Source organism: Primulina eburnea, unplaced genomic scaffold (genome assembly GCF_022965805.1).
Source record: "Primulina eburnea isolate SZY01 unplaced genomic scaffold, ASM2296580v1 ctg1404_ERROPOS592791, whole genome shotgun sequence".
NCBI classification, from domain to species: domain Eukaryota; kingdom Viridiplantae; phylum Streptophyta; class Magnoliopsida; order Lamiales; family Gesneriaceae; genus Primulina; species Primulina eburnea.
The window spans coordinates 84,424-100,000 of record NW_027330931.1 but is presented as its reverse complement, the minus strand read 5'-3'; the positions used below and the strand labels follow the sequence as shown (position 1 = coordinate 100,000).

General features: G+C 50.5%; 2 protein-coding genes across 2 annotated transcripts; both read right to left on the bottom strand.

Moving 5' to 3' along the window:
- Positions 1-1,858: 1,858 nt before the first annotated feature.
- Positions 1,859-5,562, bottom strand: LOC140820727 (uncharacterized). Its single transcript, XM_073181048.1, has 3 exons — positions 5,509-5,562; positions 2,881-5,394; positions 1,859-2,467 (listed from the first exon to the last, which is right to left on the bottom strand). The coding sequence occupies exons 1-3, from the start codon at positions 5,560-5,562 to the stop codon at positions 1,859-1,861; spliced, it is 3,177 nt and encodes a 1,058-aa protein (XP_073037149.1).
- Positions 5,563-5,619: 57 nt separating this feature from the next.
- Positions 5,620-6,624, bottom strand: LOC140820726 (uncharacterized). Its single transcript, XM_073181047.1, has 2 exons — positions 5,971-6,624; positions 5,620-5,889 (listed from the first exon to the last, which is right to left on the bottom strand). The coding sequence occupies exons 1-2, from the start codon at positions 6,622-6,624 to the stop codon at positions 5,620-5,622; spliced, it is 924 nt and encodes a 307-aa protein (XP_073037148.1).
- Positions 6,625-15,577: the final 8,953 nt, after the last annotated feature.

Sequence of the window (15,577 nt, the reverse complement as noted above, 5' to 3'; positions counted from 1 at the left end):
GCATGATCACCCCAACCCACCCAAATCTCTTTGACTGGCGGTTCGAGCACATTAATTTCAACACAAACGCGAGCAAAATCATCCATCTTGACCGGTTTCCCCATAATTTTGGCCAAAGCAAAGAGACTCTGCTTAGAAAACAGATGAAGGGGAAGACCCGGAAAGCGGATCCAAACAGGGGCAATGGGTGACTCCTCCTGAAGATTAAACTCTGGCGTCCACTTAGAGAAGCGGATCGACAGAGGCCCCACCTGCATAACTCCCTTAGTCCAAAATAATGCATAGTCTTCTTCACAAGCAAGTGTGAGAACAAGAAAACCCCGAGGCATGAACTTTAAGTCAAAAGATCTAACTAGTCCCAATTTAGCAAAAGCCGCAGAAATACCAGAATTTGGAACTAGAGATCGATTCCCTGAAATTTTCCCAACCAAAGCAAATTTGAAAGGTTCAGCCAGGGAAGAAATTACCTCATCCGGGAAGAGAATACCCGGTTTTCCATTCCGAAGAGTCGGCACAGGCATGTCATTCATTGAATTGTGCAACTCATCAAAGCTTTTTTTAGCCGTGCGAGGAGACGGAGGGAACAGAATATCGCGAAACGACACAGTAAGCGGAGTAGGAATGCGCGTACCTGATTTGACCGCTGCATCACCTAGTTTGACTGCCGAGTCAACACAACCCACTCGGCTGTTTGACTCGACCGAGTTGACTCGGTAGGCACCTGCCGGAGCACCACCCTGGGACGGCGACGATGTGCAGAGTCCAGAATCGGGACCAATTGAACTAGAACCGGCCAATGGAGGGGTCAATTTAACAAAAGAAGCGGAAGAAACTCGATTTTGCCCTAAGATTTGGGGGTTTCCGACCGGTGGCCGAAAACCGGAAATTGATTGAGGCAACACTCTACCCATGGCTGGACGATGCGAATGCCCAAAGGAATTGAAGAAAAACGGTGGGACATCGCCGGGAATCGAAGAAGAAGGAGACGACACAGTGACGGCCGGTGGGAAATTCTCAGATCTGAAATTGCCGTCGACTACGAACGTCGATTGGGCTGAAACAGGTACCATTGGAATCGTCTGAGGATGTACATCACAGATCGGGCCTTGGATTGAATTTATGATGGACGAATCGGCCGGAATCGAGGAAAGAAACTCCGGCGATTTTTGCAACAGTGCAGGCGAGACATTGAACGCCGATTGGGACGGATCTACAGAGTTGTTGGAGATGGGGCTGGTACCATTCGAACCGTCTCCTCGAGGCGCATCTACCGGTAGGTGTCCGACGCCGGGAGGAGCAGTGTACGGCGACGTCGAGTTTTTGGACGGAAATGGCGTTTTTTCAGTCGGTAAAATGAAGGTGTTGCCGGACTCCGATGACGATGAAATTTGGATATGTTGGTCGGCAGGTGAAGGCGATTCAGATGGTGTAGGTGGCCGGCCGGGATCCGGCGGCGGTGACATGGCGGTTGTTGGGCGTGAATAGTGATAAATGTAGTGTGTTTTTTCTCACGCTTTTAGTGTGTGTTTTTGGAGAGCATTTTTCTCAGTTAGGTTTAGGGTTTAGGGTTTGGGGTTTGGGGTTTCGGGTTTAGGGTTTAGGGTTTAGGTTTTTTTTTTTTTTTTTTTTTTACCGGAAAGCACCGCCGGATGCGGGGGGGTTAGGCAGACCCCTACCTGTATATATCCATAAAATAAAAAAGTAACAGCAGAAAGAAAACATAAAAGAGGAGGGGGACTAAACCAAGACCTCCTCAAAAAGGCTAAGGCAGTAGACACATAAATACCAAGTAGCCTAGGGACATAAATACATAAGCAAAAATAACCCTAGACTACGACAAAAAAGCGCCAGAAACTAATCAAATACGAGCTGCGCTAAGAGTCAACACGCCGAAGAAGACCAAATGATAACAGGGAGATGAGTGTAGAACCCATGGAGAAATTCTCATCTCTAAGCCATCACCCTGAAGAATCCAATCTGTCAAAACGACTCTAATCTGAAACCGAGTAACTGTATGAATCCCAGCAGTCAAAATAAGATAAAGCCAGGAAATCACTGTACAATGACGATAGAAGAGCAAAATGAAGATCGCAATCCAGCCATAACAAAAAGGATCCAACATCTGAAGTATAAATCTGACGAAGGTCTCATAACAATGAAGAGGATCGTCCGGAAAGAATCCCTGGAACCACCACGACATCCAGTAAACTTCTGTAAAAGAACTGAGACGGCGGGCAAGGAGAAACTGCAGTAAACGCCCGCCAGGGACCAGAAGTAGACCAAAGAGAGGCCCAAACAGAAATAGCGCTCCAGGGAATATGAGAGGGCCAAAGAAGAGCACCAAGAGGGGAAGTGCGAGAGCCCACCCAATCCCGAGGAGACCAAACATGTAGTGTGCGAGTGTCTGGGCCCACTCACACCAGACTGGCAAAACGGGGGAAAAGAGAAACCCCCTAAGTAACAGTACCTGCAAAGAAAAAATATACATATACATATAGAAATACCGAAGAAATGGGTCCAAGAGAAGGGATGGGCTGCAAGCGGCTAAGAACATCGATATCTCAGGTAGGGAAGTCCGGAGGTATCCGAACGTACAAGTATGGAAATGTGCCTAGGGAGGGAGGGACCTAACTCTAAGGTAAAGTGCCTAAGGGTATGGGCCCTCGCCGCCAATGCATCTGCCACCGAATTACCCTCCCGGAATATATGCGAAATATGAACAGACCGCCCCCTCAAAAGGACTAAAATCCTGGATATAATGTGATCAAGACCCCAGCAACATCGACGGGAACGAATGAGCTGAATAGAAGTCAGAGAATCAAGCTCGATCCAAAGAGGGAAGAAAGAATGATCCGAACAAAGGAGAAGACTCCTCCAAACCGCCCAAAGCTCAGCCCGGAGAGAAGACCCAGCTCCGATGAACTCGCTGAATGAAAGCACAACCCTCCCAGAATCATCCCGAACAACGCCACCAGCAGAGGAGTCCCCAGATGTACCACGCGAGCTCCCATCCACATTAAGCTTGAAGCACCCGGACGGCGGCCGCAGCCAGCGAACAATCGCCGTCCTATGAAATCTGTGGAGAGAAACCAAAATACCCAGCGATCTCGCCACATGTCTGGGTTTGACAGTACGCGCAGAGTGGGCGAGACGCAGGTAAGACAAAATCTGGAACTTCACCGTCTCCCCAGAGATGGGAAGATGACGGTGCTTAGCATCGTTCCGCGCAGTCCAGAGGAACCACAGGACAATGCAGGGAAGAAACTCCCGCACATGGCCCCCCCGGGACCAGACCAAATCTCTCTTCCACGCACTGAGGAACAAACTGAAATCCTCAGTGTCGGGAATACGAACCCGAAACACGGCGCCAAAGAAGTGCCAGACAGACCGAGAAACCGGGCTGCGAATGATTATGTGTGTGAATGTCTCAGACATATCACAACACTGACATCTCGAGGCTAACGCAAAACCCCGACGCTGGAGCACCTCATCAACTGGGAGCCATTGATGCCAGAATCTCCAGAGGAAGAACGACATGGTAGGCCTCAACCTGCTCCCCCAACACGGGCGGAATATATCAGAAGACGGAGCACGCTGACGGATCAGCTCCCAAGCAGATTTCACAGAGAAGGCACCATCGGAGCTATAGATCCATCGTGCCAGATCAGGGTCACCCGAAAGAACAGGAATCAAAACAATCTCCTCGGCAACCGAAGGAGCAACAACCGCACAGAGGCGATCAAAATCCCAGGACCCCTCAGAAAAAAAATGAGAGACCCGAACATCACGGCCCCCGCGGACCACACACCGGGAGGACAAAGGAACGTCCCCAAACCAAGTGTCATCCCAAAAGGAAATATCTCCGAGACCAACTCGCCAGCGAATGCCAGGCTCCGCGCGAGGGCGGATCCTGAGGAGACGACGCCAAATGGGGGAAATAGAAGCACGGGCGGGGACACCGGCAGGAGCATCCAGCCGGCAATACTTCCGGAAAAGGAATATCGCCCATAGAGAGGAGCCCTGCCGAAATCTGAACCATAATTTAATAGAGAAACATTCCACAAGATCTTTCAATCTGCGGAATCCAAGGCCCCCCTCAAGCACGGGGAGGCAAGCCCGGGACCACCGGGCCCAGTGCCACTTCCTTTCCAAGGGTCTCGACCCCCAGAGGAAGGCATTGAAGGCCCGCTCAAGCTTTTCCATGACAGCCAGAGGTGGCTGAACCACCTGAAACAGATAAATCGGCATGGAGAGGAGCACGCTACGGATCAGGGTCATACGGCTACCCGGGGAGAGGGTCCGAGTCTCCCAACCCTCTAACTTCCTACAAACAGACTGTAGGAGGGGCTCAAAAAGGGAGCACGTGCGATTACCCCGATAAAGGGGAACTCCGAGGTACTTGAGGGGCAGAAGACCCTCGGCGAACCCGGTGATGCGCAAAAGCCAGGAGCGGAGGCGTGCAGAGCACCTCGGAGGCAAAATCAAAGAGCTCTTGGCAGCATTCACACGCTGCCCCGAACAGTTCTCGTAATGATGCAGAAAATCAACAAGACCCTGCATACCACGAGACCCACCACTGGCAAAAATAATGACATCATCAGCGTAGGCCAAATGGGAAATCAAAATATCACAATCAGACCGATATCTAATCGCAGGATGCTGCAGGTAGAGACGATCAAGGCCGCGGGAAAGATACTCCGCCCCCAAAATGAAGAGAAGGGGAGACAATGGATCGCCCTGACGGAGGCCTCTGGTGGAACCAAAAAACCCCGATAGGGAGCCATTGATGTTCACAGAGAAATGACAATGGGAAATGCAGGCCGAGACCAAAGCCACAACACGCTCAGAAAAACCAAAATGTCTCAAAACATCAAAGAGGAAACGCCACTGGACCCTATCATAGGCCTTGGCCATATCCAACTTCAAGATGACATTGCCACCACGAGTGGGGAGAGTAATGCTGTGAGTGAGCTCCTGGGCAAGAAGAATATTATCAGAGATCATCCGACCCGGAACGAAGCCACTCTGATTCGGGGAAACAAGTCTCTCCACCACATCCCTCAAACGAGAGTACAACAGCTTCGATATGATTTTGTTCGTGACGTTGCACAGACTGATCGGACGGAAGTCCGACCAAGACCGTGCACCCTCGACTTTGGGTATCAGAGTGATCGTGGTGGCGGTGAAGCCCTGCGGCATAAGAGATCCCTGGAAAAAATCAAGAACAGCACCAAAAACATCCTGATGGACAATCTCCCAGCAATGCTGAAAAAACGCTGAAGAAAAGCCATCAGGGACAGCAACGCTATCAGGGTGAATGGAGAAGACGGTCGCGCGAACCTCCTCCAAAGAGGGAATCGCAGCAAAACCATCATTCTCCACGTCAGAGATAACCTAGGGAAAACCCGAAAAATCAGGGCAGTCGAGCGCAGAGGGCTCCCCGGTAAGAAGATCCTGGAAAAACAAGGCTCCTGACTGCTGAATCAAATCCTGAGACGTCAGGCAAACCCCATTCTCCCATATGCGGAAAATTTTATTCGCAACGCGCTTTTTCCTCACCATATTATGGAAGAGTCTGGTGTTCCGCTCACCATCCTCAAGCCAATGGCAAGCCGCTTTCTATTTCCAAAAATCCGCCTCCATGGCGGTGATACGGGCCAGATCCTCATTGCGATCGGACAGCGAAGTCCAATTCGCGTCAGAAGGGTCGGCCTCACAGACAGCCTCGGCTGAACGAACAGCCCTCTCGGCCTCAGTGAGTCTATCAAAGATGTTACCAAAAACATCCCGATTCCACCACCGTAGGTGATGCTTGAGACGCTTCATCTTGGCAAAAAGCCGAGGCATGCCGCTCAAACTGCAAGGCAAATTCCAATTAAGCCTCACAGTCTGCAAAAAACCATGGTGCCTAACACACATACGCTAGAAGCGAAACGAGCTCGGCCCACGGGCAAAAACAGGAGCGGTAACCAAAAGCGGACAGTGATCCGAAACAGTACGGGCGAGATGTTCAACCCGAATCGAGTTGAAATGATCTCCCCAATCAACAGAAACCAAGACCATGTCCAACCGCTTCCAAATGGTATTATTCGTCCAAGTGAACGAAGACCCCTCAAAGCCAGCATCGATCAGGCCAGAATCAAGAATAAAAGTGTTGAACTCCTCCATGGGTAGCAACCTGCCACCACGGGAGCCCAAACACTCAGACGCATCCCTGACGACATTAAAGTCGCCCCCAACCAGCCAGGGACCCAAAACAGGCTTAACCAAAAGCAAAGAAGCCCAAAGATCCCTACGCTGAACATAATCACATCTAGCATAGACAAAAGAACAAAATATCTCTGTCGGCAAGAAAGAGGCAGAGACTCTGATGTGAAGGAACTGAGCATGATCAAAAACACACTCCGCCCTCACATCAGCAGCAAAAAAGACCCAGTTATGACCGGAGAGATTAGAGATGACTCCAGAAAACCCCAAACGGCGAGTCATGAATCTCGGATCCAGATCAATCAAGGGCTCCAAAACAGCCAAAACCTTAATCTGTTTCTCCTTCACAAAGGCATGAAGCTTCTGCTGGGACTCCGAACCTCGAAGTTCCCGGATATTCCAGATTAAACAATTCATGGGGAACGGGTGGAAGAAGGATCCAATCGCTTTTTACGCGATCGCCGACCATCATCCTGAGGTCTTTTTCTGGGATTGGACATGTCAGTGTCCAGAATACTACACTCAGACCCACAGCTAACTCCAGACACAGAATGTCGATCAAAATCCTGATCAGGATCATCGGCCGACATGTGACTGGGAATCATCTCAAGAATAGGGGGTCCCTGAAGAGCAATCAACTCGTCCAGCATCGAAGTGGCATCAGCAGGGGATGCAGGAAAAGATGGGACCGAGTGGCTGCTATGATTTTCAATACAAACCTCCGGGGGGACAAACACAGTCACCACATCCGGGCGTGGAGATCCAAGGTCATCCACGCAGTCCACAAAAAGAACACTCTCATCGTCCTCAGCCACCGTGACCGCAGGGCGGTCAGAAGAAGGGGCCTCCTGATGAGAACGGAAACCGACAGAGGGATCAGGAACACCTAATCCAAGCTCCTCAGAGCCAACCTCTGTCTCCTGCAAATGTGAAAGAACTCCAAAAGAGTTCGAAGCAAGAGGATCATCCCTCGGGAGAGCCTGTCGAAGAGGCCTCCGTCTCTGTCTACGTCGGGGACCATGGCCATTGACATGAAGCTGGGGCTGTGGTCCCGGGACAATGACAGGAACAACACCCTGAGGAGGTGCCGGAGCAGGAGGGACCTCTGGCTGAGGAGGGTCTCGATCAGCAGGCTTGGATCGAGCGGGTTTTGGATTTTTCCCATGAGAATAGCAAACATCTGTCGAATGACCCAAAATTTTGCAATCCAAGCAGTACCCAGGAATTTTTTCATAAACAACATCAATCTCCTGAGTATGATCACCCCAACCCACCCAAATTTGCTTAACGGGTGGTTCCAACACATTCAGCTCCACACAGACACGAGCAAAAGCGCTCCGAGAGGAGTCAGCAGTAAAGTCATCCATTTTCACCGGGTTGCCCAAAATCTTGGCTAGGGCAAAAAGACTTTTCTTGTTAAACAGGTGAATGGGCAAACCCGGGAGACGCACCCAAACAGGGGCGATGGGAGATTCTTCTTGAAGATTGAATTCCGGGGTCCATTTAGAGAAACGTATCCCGAGAAGGCCCACCATCATCTGCCCACGCGTCCAAAAGAACGCATAATCCTCTTCACAATGAAGTGAAAGGATCAGAAAACCCCGAGGCAAGAACCTCAAATCAAAACATCGCTTCAATCCCAAACGACCAAAAGCCGCAGAAATTCCCGAATTTGGGACTAAGGATCTATTACCAGAAATCTTCCCAACTAAGGAAAACTTAAAAGGCTCGATCAGGGAAGACATTACCTCATCCGGGAAATGAATACCCGGTTTCCCATTCAAAAGGGTCGGTGGAGGCATTTCTTCCATAGCATTCACAACATCTCCAAAACCATTCTTCCCCGAGCGAGGGGAAGTAGGAGCCAGAACATCCCTAAATGACACCGGAAACGTTTTTATCGCACGAGAATCAGATTTAGAAGGCATACCCGAGTTGTTGACTGTCGTGTTGACTCGGTCAACTCACTGAGTTGACCCGGCCGAGTTGACCGGCGAGTTGACCACCGGAGATGCACCCAAGATCGGCGACGGTGAGGAGAACACAGAACCGGTCTTCAATCCACTAGAACCGGGCAGCAGAGGGGCCGATTGCATCAAAGAATGTGGATAAATTCGATTTTGCCCTAGAATTTGGGGGTTTCCGACCGGTGGCCGGAAACCTAAAATTGATTGAGGCAAAAGCCTACCCATGACCGGACGATGAAGTTGGCCAGAGGAATTGAAGAACGCCGTCGTGACGGCGCCGGAATTAGAAGAAGAAGCGGACGTGAACGGCGCGGCAGACTCAGAAATCGTAGATCTGAAATTCACGCCGGAGGAGAACACCATTGGGCTCGATTCCGGTGTCAATAGCTTCGTCTCAGAGTGGGCATTCCAGATCGGGAGCCCTTTTTCACAAAGGTGGTCGGACGCAGCCGGAATCGACGAAACAAGCGACGGCTGCGCAGTGAACAGTGTCTGCGGGGCTTTGAACGGAAATGACGCCGGAACGGGGGAAGAAGACGGTCGCGCATGTGTCGGAAATGAAAGAGAAGGGTCAGGCGAACAGAATGATGTATGGCCAGTAGCCGGAGGAGCGGCGGTTGCCGGCGCCGACGAAGGGGTAGAAATTGCCGCGATTTTGACCGGCGAAATGGGTGGGCAATCGGACTCCATTTGAGCTGAGATTTTGCAGGGAGGGTCGCCGTGAGGTGGCGGTTCAGGTGGGGTGGTTGTCCGGCCGGGTTCCGGCGGCGGCGGCATGGCGGCGTGTAGGGCGTGAATAGTGACGGGTTAGTGTGTTTTTTCTCACCTTTTACTGTGTGTTATTTCAGAGAAAATTTTTTGGGGACGGTTTAGGGTTTAGGGTTTAGGGTTTTTTTTTTTTTTTTTTTTTAGGGTTTAGGGTTTAGGGTTTAGGTTTTTTTTTTTTTTTTTTTTTAGGATTTAGGGTTTTTTTTTTTTTTTTTTTCCCGGAAAACACCGCCGGATGCGGGGGGGTTAGGCAGACCCCTACCTGTATATATCCACAAAATAAAAAGTAACAACAGAAAGAAAACCTAAAAGAGGAGGGGGACTATACCAATACCTCCTCGAAAAGGCTAAAGCAGTGGAAACAGAAAGACAAAGTAGCCTAGGGACATAAATACGTAAACAAAATAACCCTAGACTACGAGAAAAAGTGCGCCAGAAACTAATCAAATACGAGCAGCGCTAAGTGCCAACACGCCGAGAAGATCAAATGATAACTCTGAGATGAGTGTGGAATCCATGAAGAAGCTCTCATCTCTGAACCATCACCCTGAAGAAGCCAGTCTGCCAGAACGACGCTAATCTGAGACCAGGTAACTGTATGAATCCCAGCAGTGAACATAAGATCTGGCCAGGAAATCACTGTACAATGACGATAAAAAGATCCAGCATCTGAAGTATAAATCTGACGAAGGTATCATAACAATGAAGAGGATCGTCCGGAATTAATCCCTGGAACCACCACGACATCCAGTAAACTCCTGTAAAAGAACTGATACGGCAGGCAAGGAGAACCTGCAATAAGCGCCCGCCAGGAACCAGAAATGGACCAAAGAGAGCCACAAACAGAAATAGCGCTCCAGGGAATATGAGAGGGCCAAAGAAAAGCACCAATAGGGTAAGTGCAAGAGCCCACCCAATCCCTAGGAGACCAAACATGTAGTTTGCGAGTGTCTGGACCCACTCACACCAGACTGGCAAGACGGGGAAAAAGAGAAACCCCCAAAATAACAGTACCTGCAAAGAAAAAATATACATATATATATATATATATATAAATAGAAAGTCAGAAGAAATGGATCCAAGTGAAGGGAAGGGCTGCAAACAGATAAGAACATCTATATCTCAAGTAGGGAAGTCCGGAGGTATCCGAACGTGCAAGTATGGAAATGTGCCTAGGGAGGGAGGGACCTAACTCTAAGGTAAAGTGCCTAAGGGTATGGGCCCTCGCCGCCAACGCATCCGCCACCGAATTACCCTTCCGGAATATATGCGAAATATGGACAGACCGCCCCCTCAAAAGGACCAGAATCCTGGATACAATGTGATCAAGACCCCAGCAACATCGACGGGAACGAATGAGCTGAATAGAAGTCAGAGAATCAAGCTCGATCCAAAGAGGGAAAAAAGAATGATCAGAACAAAGGAGAAGACCCCTCCAAACTGCCCAAAGCTCAGCCCGAAGAGAAGACCCAGCTCCGATGAACTCGCTGAATGAGAGCACAACCCTCCCGGAATCATCCCGAACAACACCACCAGCAGAGGAGTCCCCAGATATACCACGCGAGCTCCCATCCACATTAAGCTTGAAGCACCCGGACGGTGTTCGCAGCCAGCTAACAATCGCCGTCCTATGGAATCTGTGGAGAGCAACCGAAATACCCAGCAATCTCGCCACCTGAAACACACCCAGCCAATGTCTGGGCTTGACAGTACGAGCAGAGTGGGCAAGACGCAAATAATACAAAATCTGATACTTCACCGTCTCCCCAGAAACAGGGAGATGACGGTGCTTCGCATCGTTCCGCGCAGTCCAGAGGAACCACAGAACGATGCAGGGGAGAAACTCCCGCACATGGCCCCCCCGGGACCAGACCAAATCTCTCTTCCACGCACTGAGGAACAAACTGAAATCCTCAGTGTCAGGAATACGAACCCGAAATACGGCGCCAAAGAAGTGCCAGACAGGCCGAGCAACCGTGCTGCTAATGAATATGTGTGTGAATGTCTCAGCCTTATCACAACACTGACATCTCGAGGCTAACGCAAAACCACGGAGCTGGAGCACCTCATCAACTGGGAGCCACTGATGCCAGAATCTCCAAAGGAAGAACGACATGGTAGGCCTCAACCAACTCCCCCAGCACGGGCGGAATATATCGGAAGACGGAGCACGCTGACGGATCAGCTCCCAAGCAGATCTCACCGAGAAAGCACCATCGGAGCTATGGATCCATCGCGCCAGATCAGGATCTCCCGAAAGAACAGGAATCAAAACAATCTCCTCGGCAACCGAAGGAGCAACAACCGCACAAAGGCGATCAAAATTCCAGGACCCCTCAGACAGAAAATGAGAGACCCGAACATCACGGCCCCCGCGGACCACACACCGGGAGGACAAAGGAACGTCCCCAAACCAAGTGTCATCCCAAAAGGAAACATCTCCGAGACCAACTCGCCAGCGAATGCCAGGCTCCGCGCGAGGGCGGATCCTGAGGAGACGACGCCAAATGGGGGAAATAGAAGCACGGGCGGGGACACAGGCAGGAGCATCCAGCCGGCAATACTTCCGTAAAAGGAATCTCGCCCATAGAGAGGAGCCCTGCCGAAATCTGAACCATAATTTAATAGAGAAACATTCCACGAAATCTTTCAATCTGCGGAATCCAAGGCCCCCCTCAAGTACGGGGAGGCAAGCCCGGGACCACCGGGCCCAGTGCCACTTCATTTCCAAGGGTCTCGACCCCCAGAGGAAGGCATTGAAGGCCCGCTCAAGCTTCTCCATGACAGCCAGAGGTGGCTGAACCACCTGAAACAGATAAATCGGCATGGAGAGGAGCACGCTACGTATCAGGGTCATGCGGCTACCCGGGGAGAGGGTCCGAATCTCCCAACCCTCTAACTTCCTACGAACAGACTGTAGGAGGGGCTCAAAAAGGGAGCATGTGCGATTACCCCGATAAAGGGGAACTCCGAGGTACTTGAGGGGCAGATGGCCCTCGGCGAACCCGGTGATGCGCAGAATTCGGGAGCGGAGGCGCTCAGAGCACCTCGGAGGCAAAATCAAAGAACTCTTGGCAGCATTCACACGCTGCCCCGAACAGTTCTCGTAGTGATGCAGAAAATCGACAAGGCGCTGCATACCACGAGACCCACCACTGGCAAAAATAATGACATCATCAGCATAAGCCAGGTGGGAAATCAGAATATCACAATCAGAACGATACCTAAGCGCAGGATGCTGTAGGTAGAGGCGGTCAAGGCCACGAGAAAGATACTCCGCCCCCAAAACGAAGAGAAGGGGAGACAATGGATCGCCCTGCCGGAGGCCTCTGGTGGAACCAAAAAACCCCGAGAGAGAGCCATTGATGTTCACAGAGAAATGACAATGGGAAATACAGGCCGAGACCAAAGCCACAACACGCTCTGAAAAACCAAAATGTCTCATAACGTCAAATAGGAAATGCCACTGGACCCTATCATAGGCCTTGGCCATATCCAACTTCAAGATGACATTACCACCACGAGAGGGGAGAGTAATGCTGTGAGTGAGCTCCTGGGCAAGGAGGATATTATCAGAGATCATCCGACCCGGAACGAAGCCACTCTGATTCGGGGAAACAAGTCTCTCCACCACATCCCTCAACCGAGAGTACAACAGCTTCGAGATGATTTTGTTCGTGACATTACACAGACTGATCGGACGGAAGTCCGACCAAGCGCGTGCACCCTCGACTTTGGGAATAAGAGTGATCGTGGTGGCGGTAAAGCCCTGAGGCATAGGAGAACCCCGGAAAAAATCAAGAACAGCACCAAAAACGTCCTGATGGACAATCTCCCAGCAATGCTGAAAGAACGCCGAAGAAAAACCATCAGGGCCAGCAGCACTATCAGGGTGAATAGAGAAGACGGTCGCGCGGACCTCCTCCAAAGAGGGAATCGCAGCAATACCATCATTCTCCACGGCAGAGATAACCGAGGGAAAACCCGAAAAATCAGGGCAATCGAGCGCAGAGGGCTCCCCGGTAAGAAGATCCTGGAAAAATAATGCTCCCGACTGCTGAATCTAATCCTGAGACGTCAAGCAAACCCCATTCTCCCATATGCGGAAAATTTTATTCGCCACACGCTTTTTCCTCACCATATTATGGAATAGTCTGGTGTTCCGCTCACCATCCTCAAGCCAATGGCAAGCCGCTTTCTGTTTTCAAAAATCCGCCTCCATGGCTGTGATACGAGCCAGATCCTCATTGCGATCGGACAGGGAAGTCCAATTCGCGTCAGTAGGGTCGGCCTCACAGACATCCTCAGCTGAACGAACAGCCCTCTCAGCCTCAGTGAGTCTATCAAAGATGTACCAAAAACATCCCGATTCCACCACCGGAGGTGATGCTTGAGACGCTTCATCTTGGCAAAAAGCCGAGGCATGCCGCTCAGACTGCATGGCAGATTCCAATTAAGCCTCACAGTCTGCAAAAAACCATGGTGCCTAACCCACATTCGCTGGAAGCGAAACGAGCTCGGTCCACGGGCAAAAACAGGAGCGGTAACCAAAAGCGGACAGTGATCTGAGACACTACGGGTGAGATGTTCAACCCGAATCGAGCTGAAATGATCTCCCCAATCAACAGAAACCAAGACCCTGTCCAACCGCTTCCAAATGGTCTTATTCGTCCAAGTGAACGAAGACCCCTCAAACCAGCATCGATAAGACCAGAATCAAGAATAAAATTATTGAACTCCTCCATGGGTAGCAACCTACCACCACGGGAGCCCAAGCACTCAGACGCATTCCTGACGACATTAAAATCGCCCCCAACCAGCCAGGGACCCAAAACAGGCTTAACCAAAAGCAAAGAAGCCCAAAGATCCCTACGCTGGACATAATCACATCTAGCATAGACAAACGAACAAAATATCTCTGTCGGTAAGAAAGAGGCAGAGACTCTGATGTGAAGGAACTGAGCATGATCAAAAACACACTCCGCCCTCACATCAGCAGCAAAAAATACCCAGATATGACCAGAGAGATTAGAAATGACTCCAGAAAACCCCAAACGACGAGTCATGAATCTCGGATCCAGATCAATCATGGGCTCCAAAACAGCCAAAACCTTAATCTGTTTCTCCTTCACAAAGGCATGAAGCCTCTGCTGGGACTCCGAACCGCGAAGTCCCCGGATATTCCAGATTAGGCAATTCATGGGGAACGGGTGGAAGAAGGACCCGATCGCTTTTTATGCGATCGCCGACCATCATCCTGAGGTCTTTTTCTGGGGTTGGACATATCAGTGTCCAGAATACTATACTCGGACCCACAGCTAACTCCAGACACAGAATGTCAATCAAAATCCTGATCAGGATCATCAGCCGACATGTGACTGGGGGTCATCTCAAGAATAGGGGATCCCTGGCGTGCAATCAACTCGTCCAGCAGATAAATGGCATCAGCAGGGGATGTAGGAAAAGATGGGACCGAGTGACTGCTATGATTTTCAATACAAGCCTCCGGGGGGACAAACACAGTCACCACATCCGGGCGTGGAGACCCAAGGTCATCCACGCAGTCCACAAAAGGAACACTCTCATCGTCATCAGCCACCGTGACCTCAGGGCGGTCAGAAATAGGGGCCTCCTGATGAGAACTCAAACCGACAGAGGGATCAGGAACACCTAATCCAAGCTCCTCAGAGCCGACCTCTGTCTCATGCAAATGGGAAAGAACTCCAAAAGAGTTCGACGCAAGAGGATCATCCCTCGGGAGAGCCTGACGAACAGGCCTCCGTCTCTGTCTACGTCGGGGACCGTGGCCATTGACATGAAGCTGGGGCTGTGGTCCCGGGACAATGACAGGAACAGCACCCTGAGGAGGTGCCGGAGCAGGATGGGCCTCTGGCTGAGGAGGATCTCGATCAGCAGGCTTGGATCGAGCAGGTCTAGGATTTTTACCATGAGAATAGCAAACGTCGGTCGAATGACCCAACATCTTGCAATCCAAGCAATACCCAGGTATTTTCTCATAAACAACATCAATCTCCTGGGTATGATCACCCCAGCCCACCCAAATTTGCTGAACTGGTGGTTCCAGCACATTCAACTCCACACAGACTCGAGCAAAAGCACTCCGAGAGGAGTCAGCAGTAAAGTCATCCATTTTCACCGGGTTGCCCAAAATCTTGGCAAGGGCAAAAAGACTTTTCTTGTTAAACAGGCGAATGGGCAAACCCGGGAGACGCACCCAAACAGGGGCGATGGGAGATTCTTCCTGTAGATTGAATTCCGGGGTCCATTTGGAGAAACGGATCCCGAGAGGTCCCACCATCATCTGCCCACGCGTCCAAAAAAACGCATAATCCTCCTCACAATGAAGTGAGAGGATCAGAAAACCCCGAGGCAAAAACCTCAAATCAAAAGATCGCTTCAATCCCAAACGAGCAAATGCCTTAGAAATTTCCGAATTTGGGACTAAGGATCTATTACCAGAAATCTTCCCAACTAAAGAAAACTTAAAAGGCTCGGTCAGGGAAGACATTACCTCATCCGGGAAAAAAATACCCAGTTTCCCATCCTTGAGAGTCGGTGGGGGCATTTCTTCCATAGCATTCACGACATCTCCAAAGCCATTCTTCCCCGAGCGA

Bases quoted from the DNA above. Each gene is read 5' to 3' on its own strand.
- LOC140820727 (XM_073181048.1), bottom strand. From the start codon at position 5,562: ATGGTGAGGAAAAAGCGCGTTGCGAATAAAATTTTCCGCATATGGGAG. The intron at 5,395-5,508 runs GTTTGCCTGACG...GGTTTTCCCTAG, and splicing joins TCCGCATATGGGAGAATGGG to GTTATCTCTGACGTGGAGAA. The intron at 2,468-2,880 runs GTTTGGAGGAGT...TTTTCTTTGCAG, and splicing joins TCCGGGCTGAGCTTTGGGCG to GTACTGTTACTTAGGGGGTT.
- LOC140820726 (XM_073181047.1), bottom strand. From the start codon at position 6,624: ATGAATTGTTTAATCTGGAATATCCGGGAACTTCGAGGTTCGGAGTCC. The intron at 5,890-5,970 runs GTTACCGCTCCT...GGTTTTTTGCAG, and splicing joins CGGATCACTGTCCGCTTTTG to ACTGTGAGGCTTAATTGGAA.